A 6000-nucleotide genomic window follows, 5' to 3' on the forward strand; every position below is an offset into this window, starting at 1 on the left:
AATATAAATATTAGAAGTGTACTTATCTTTGATAGAAATCTGGTCGGTGGCGATGAAGTTGTCCGGTCCTCGAGCTTTTCGGCCTGTTGTGACGGTGGTCGCGGTTGTCATAGCGCTGTTCTTCGCGGCGATCATCATTGCAACGTGGTCTGGTGGTCGAGGTGGTCGGAGCTCGGTGGAGCCGCTCGGGACGTGGTCGATGTGGTCTGGTGGTCGAGGTGGTCGGAGCTCGGCGGAGCCGCTCGGGACGTGGTCGACGTGGTCTGATGGTCGAGGTGGTCGGAGCTCGACGGAGCCACTCGGGACGTGGTCTGGTGGTCGAGGTGGTCGGAGCTCGGCGGAGCCGCTCGGGACGTGGTCTGGTCGGAGTTGACAGAGGCTGAACGCCGTGATCGATCTTGACTGGGACAGATCGCTGTGGCAGCTGAAGTCACCACAGGTGGTGTTGATAAAGAGGATCCCATCTGATTCGCCGGAAGATCAGCACGCACAACCCCTAAAAGGGGACCCCTACCTGACGCGCCACTGTCGATGAAATATGGTCGGCAGTCCACTGAGGAGGGTGCTCGTGGTGGTAGATTATTGGTAGACGGTGCGTGTAATTAGAAACCAGATGGTTATAGAGGCACAAGACACAAGATTTATACAGGTTCGGCCGCCGTGTTGGCGTAATACCTACGTCCTGTGTCTCATTATTCTGTATTGATTGAGGTGAGATCTGTTATGATCTGTATAATCTAGATGATCTGTCCTCTAGGGGGACCCTTGGCCCTCCTTATATACTCCGAAGGGACAATGTTACAAGTAAAGTATCCAATTTGGTACAATTACAATATAGCGTGCTCCGCACGCTTCATCTTGCGAGGTGGGCCACCTCCGGTGGTGCGGCCCATGTATACCCATGAGGGTATAGGGGGTCTATTCCCCTACAGCAGATATCTTCACCAAAGGGCTGCCTACTTCAGTTTTCACGGAGTTTAGGTCCAGTCTAAACGTGCAGAGTGACTGACGATTCGACTGCGGGGGCGTGTTAGAATAGGCGCCCTAATGGGCTGGCCTTGGGCCTGGCGCCTAGCCTGTTAGGCTGGCTGCCTTAGGGGTTAAGATAGATAGATTACATTGACAAGGCAAGGATCACCATTGATTGGGTGTTTCTATAAACCCTATTGATCCTTGCCTATATATTGTATCCTGTACTGCTGCTAATCTATCAATCAATTCCCGAGACCTATTCGCTCTCAGATAGTACCCCCACAGGAAATATTAAAAGGATCTGTGAGACAAATATTGCTCTCGTGTCACAGTGTTGTCCAAGGTCAAATGTCTTCACGAAAAGTAATCAGATATTGGCAAGTATGGCTATTAAGATCAACGCCAAGGTAAACCTCAGCTTCGCTTCATCTATTGTTTCAAAAACTACCTGTTCAACATGATACGCTATATTCACCATCTTGACAGGCTGGAGGAAGGAACTCAGTATTTGATGATGTACGGGAGAGTTTACCGGTTGTTTCAAACAAGCCGACAATTATATTTGGTGCTCATGTTTCTCATCCTTCTGCTAAAGATGATTCTGCTGCCCCTTCTATTGCTTCTGTAAGGTTTACTTATGTTTGGTAAATGGATAGTACCTTGGTCATTTTCATCTCATTAAACTAACAGATGCTGCCTGAGGTTCTGTTTAGGTCGTTGCATCCCAAGACTGGCATGAGGTGTCTAAGTATATTGGTGTTGTTCGTGAACAAGGTCACTGTGAAGCGATCATCAGTGGCCTTGAAGACATTGTCAAGTACATCCTTCAATCTATGTAACTATTTGAAACATGCATGCCACCACATTGGGTTGCATTTTAATTTCTTGAACTTTTGAAGGGACCTCCTTCATGCATTTGAAAAGGAGTCCAACAAGAAGCCCCAGCAGCTGATATTCTACAGGTTCTTATCTTTCAGCTGTTCTGTGATGCGCTCTTTTGATCATCATCCCATGAAAATTAACAGTAGACTGCTTTTCTCTCTCTGTTATTTTGTTTTGTATTTGGTTGCTAGGGATGGCATAAGTAACGGTCAGTTCAAACAAGTTGTGGAGAAAGAAATCCCTGCGATAGAAAAGGTAAAGTGATTTGAGAGCAAATAGTGCTTTCCATTATCATATTTGATTAGAACATTTGGTAATAATAATTGTTTCTTCAGGCTTGAAAAGCACTGTATGATAATGAGAAGCCACAAATCACCTTCATTGTGGTGCAGAAGAAGCATAGGCTAAGGCTGTTTCCCATGGACAAGTATAAGCACCGTTCTGCTACGAAGAAAATTGTTGAGCCTGGTTAGAACTTAGAACCACAAGCTTATTCGCAACAGTCAATTTATGGTATCCTGTTTCATAAGCCATCTTAATCACATGTTTCTGAAAAAATTGTAGGCACAATGGTTGATAGCGAGATCTGTCACCCAGCAGAATTTGATTTCTTCCTTTTCAGCCATGCTGAGATGAAAGTAAGATGTCCACAAGATCACAAATAACTTGAACTGTCTTCTTGCCAATCTGTATCCTACAGAATAAAGATTTAATGATTATGGAAATGCAGGGGGCAAGGCGTCCTGTGCAATACCTTGTGCTGCGAGATGACAACAACTTCAAAGGAGATGCAGGCTCTCATAAATAACCTGTGCTACACGTAAGCATGCTCTTGTTGTTTTTTTGGGTTTGTGCTGTCCAGGTGTCTGACAGTTTGTCCTGTTTCTGTCTCCTGTCAGTTATGCAAGCGGCACTCAGTCGGTGTCAATTGGTATGTCATTCTTCCCTGTTTTCTCTGATAATTTAGTTTAAACAAACTTTCCTTTCCTGCTTAACTACGGTATCCAGTGAAATTGACATCCAGACTCCAGCTGTGTACTTCATAAAACTTGGCAATTCTGGTTGAATTTGTGGTAAATCTGCATCCATGCACAGATCCAGAAGCACGACTGCACAAGGATATCTGCATCATCAATAGAAATATAATGTTACTAGCACAATTTTGCATTGTGCATGGAAGAAAATGTTAGCGTGATGCTTTGCTGATTGTTTGTAATGGCAGTTCCTCCCGCATACTACGCCCAGAAGCTCACACAGCGTGCCCGCGTCTACCTCGCCCAAGTCTCTGACACGGCATCATCGTCAAGCTCCGGCAGTGCAGCTGCTCCTGCTCCTGCTCCTGCTCCTGCTCCTGGTGGTGGTCCGAAGCAACTTCCAGAGATAAAGGATGAGCTGAAGAGGTCCATGTTCTACTGCTAGTCCTTTTGCTGCCTCCTGAATAGACGATGCATTGCTCTAGTGAAAGATTTGAGTTGAGTGTGCTCTGACATCTGGAGAAGGATGACGTCTGCAACAGTTGTCGTGGTCTTTTCAGTACACTGGAACGGGTTGTATGTTTGTAGAGGCCTATATTGACTCAGTGTTTCCAGTAAGAATGGGTGAGATATATTGTATCGTTCACCGTCTGGTGGTCTGGCATGCACTGCGCTGCACCAGGGAAAAAAAACCTGCAAAGCAACCTCTGTTCCTCTGGTTTGCTAGATGCCACTGGTCCTCGGTCCATTCTGCGCTCGGTATGAGTTGCTCTGGTGTTGGGTGCCCAGCAGAAAACCTATATGTCCATTCCTCTAAATTGTCACCGCCCCCATAGGCAACGAGGCAATATCGAGACTCAGTTTGGCTGCTCATAAAGCCGCTTGTGCTGATGCGTACAACTAATTTGTCGGGAGAGAAAAATATTGTACCATAGCTTATAAACCGGCTTATAATGGCAGCTGAACACTCCCTCGAGTTCTTTGGTTCTGCTCCTGCTTGTTGTCATGGAGGCAGCGAGAGGTCTAATGATAATTCAAGCAGAGACGGCCGCACGGCCAGCCTGGGCTGGGACTCAAGTCAGAGATGTATGGGTAGAGGCTTAGATCCAGAGGGTTGCTTGAATTGTCGGTTTTGGAGACAAAAGGGTTCCATCAACGTCTTTTCCTATATATTGTTGGTTGTTTGTTTTCGCTTCTTCACAAACAAGAAAGGGGAAAAAAGATTGTCGTGATTCACCCTCTTCCTGCTTTGGAGTCGATTATTCGTTCAAGTGCTATCCTCTTTTGAATGGAAGTGCTATCCTCTTTTACATACATTGTCTGATTTCCGATTTGTCCTGCTTAGGAAAGAGCCCGTTCGGCTGGGCTGCTTTTTGTTAGGTTGATCAGCCCAGCTGTTCAGCGGCCCAAGTCCAGCCGAACGGCTGTAAAGCCAATCTGGGTTTCCGTCGAGCCCCTCAGTGCCTCACTCACTCACTCCGAATGGCCGCGTTCTCCTCCCTCACTCACTCCGTCCCCCGCGCCCCCCACGTCTAGGGTTTCCACCACGCCGGCCGCCGCGGGCGTGAGCTCCGCTTCTCCGTGCCTACCCCGGCGCCGTCGAAAGCATCAAGTTTGTCGAACTAGAGCGCCGCATCCCCCCTTCAACCCGCCGACGTCGACGCTCGTCAGACGGCAAGAAGGTACCCTTGGATCCGAGTTCACCTCCCTCCCTCCCCACCTGTTCTAACGCCGCCGTCGTACCCGCCTTCTGGATCCGACGCCGCCGTCGTCCACACCCCCACCCCCAACTGGATCTGACCCCCATGTGCTCCTATTGCAGGTGAGCCCGCACGCCGTCAACGGATCCGCCTCTCAGTTCGTCGGAATCGCCAGCCTTTTCGCCGTATCCACCACACTGGCAGCGTCGTCCGCATCGTCCTGCTCCTCTCCTGAAGGCAGACACTGCATCCACCGTTCAAAACGCGTGAAGACTTCTGTCAAGGCAAGTCCCCATCTCTTACGCCCTAACTCCCCTGTTTGTTACTCTTACAAATGTTGCAAATTTTCTTGTATGCTGCATACATCATACCATACATTTTGCAAATGGCAACAGATGTCCACTGATCATGCTAACTGGGATGAAGCTACCTTGAGGACCTTTCTGGAATTAGTCATAGAATAGAAAAACCTCTTGCACGAGAACCAACGAGGCCTCACAGCCATCGGGTGGTCAAATCTGTATCCAGCATTCGAAAACAAAACGAAGTTGAGTTATGACAAGAAACAACTGCAGAACAAGTTGAACGACCTGAAGCGGACATATTTCGCTTGGCGCAACCTTCAAACCCACACTGGCCTAGGTCGTGACCCGATCACAGGAGGTGTCGCAGTTGACCCCTCGTTTTTTGAGGGTGGCAACGGGGTACTTCCTTCCACCTATTTTCTTTCTAACCCGCTGACTGCCAAGTACTAGGGATGGTCCCATTCTATTCGTCCTAACATGTGGAACCATGTCACACGTGCAGAAAAATAGCTAATCGGCTGCGCAACGGACCAAAGTTCCCAAATGCCTTGACCTACTAGTCACTCTTTGGGGACGCACCCCCCGTGAAAGGGGCACGTTGCTCGCTTTTGGTGGACATCATCGCGAGAGGACACCGAGTACTCCTTGCAACGAAACTCCACACGACATGTCCCAGGAGCCTATAGGTACACACAGTGTCGACCAGTCCTCTAAGAGATCCACTAGAAAACATTCTATCAATAGCCCTCCCAGTAAGAAGACTGTTTCCATTGACGACTGCCTTGAAGACTTGACCTAGTTCATTAAGAACCATCCGCAGCAGAAGGCCGGGTCAAGCAAGCATGACGAGGAGATGTGATGAGGACATCACTTCTTCATCACATACAAGCCAAGGAGAGGAGGAGGATCAGCATGGGCATCCAATTCATCTTTCTCGTGGTGGAGGCACATTCCAACTGAAGTTGGAGCCCATCTCGGGTTCCAGGACCAGTCTGCCTTAAATTGGTCACCCAGGACGCATCCAGACTCTGTTTTCAACGATCTACATATAGTTGGAAAGCTAATTTAATAAGAAAGCCAATGCAAGTAGTCTCACGTCAAAAGCCTTTAGGAATCAATGGGAATCGTCGAAACAAGTCATCACTCAGAATCTGCTAGGGTGCTGCG

General features: G+C 48.1%; 2 protein-coding genes across 2 annotated transcripts; both read left to right on the plus strand.

The window, feature by feature from the left end:
- The first annotated feature begins 1355 nt into the window (after nucleotides 1–1355).
- On the plus strand, nucleotides 1356–2195 carry LOC136544332 (protein argonaute 18-like). Its single transcript, XM_066536532.1, has 6 exons — nucleotides 1356–1379; nucleotides 1459–1596; nucleotides 1686–1789; nucleotides 1872–1934; nucleotides 2046–2109; nucleotides 2190–2195. Exons 1-6 carry the CDS (start codon nucleotides 1356–1358, stop codon nucleotides 2193–2195), a joined length of 399 nt encoding a protein of 132 aa, XP_066392629.1.
- LOC136546751 (protein argonaute 1D-like) lies at nucleotides 1473–3358 on the plus strand. Its single transcript, XM_066538725.1, has 9 exons — nucleotides 1473–1596; nucleotides 1686–1789; nucleotides 1872–1934; nucleotides 2046–2109; nucleotides 2190–2322; nucleotides 2419–2492; nucleotides 2585–2674; nucleotides 2754–2785; nucleotides 3077–3358. The coding sequence occupies exons 7-9, from the start codon at nucleotides 2622–2624 to the stop codon at nucleotides 3271–3273; spliced, it is 282 nt and encodes a 93-aa protein (XP_066394822.1). The 5' UTR covers nucleotides 1473–1596; nucleotides 1686–1789; nucleotides 1872–1934; nucleotides 2046–2109; nucleotides 2190–2322; nucleotides 2419–2492; nucleotides 2585–2621; the 3' UTR covers nucleotides 3274–3358.
- Nucleotides 3359–6000: the final 2642 nt, after the last annotated feature.

The sequence above is a fragment of the Miscanthus floridulus genome, chromosome 3 (assembly GCF_019320115.1).
Source record: "Miscanthus floridulus cultivar M001 chromosome 3, ASM1932011v1, whole genome shotgun sequence".
In the NCBI taxonomy this organism is placed as follows: Eukaryota; Viridiplantae; Streptophyta; class Magnoliopsida; order Poales; family Poaceae; genus Miscanthus; species Miscanthus floridulus.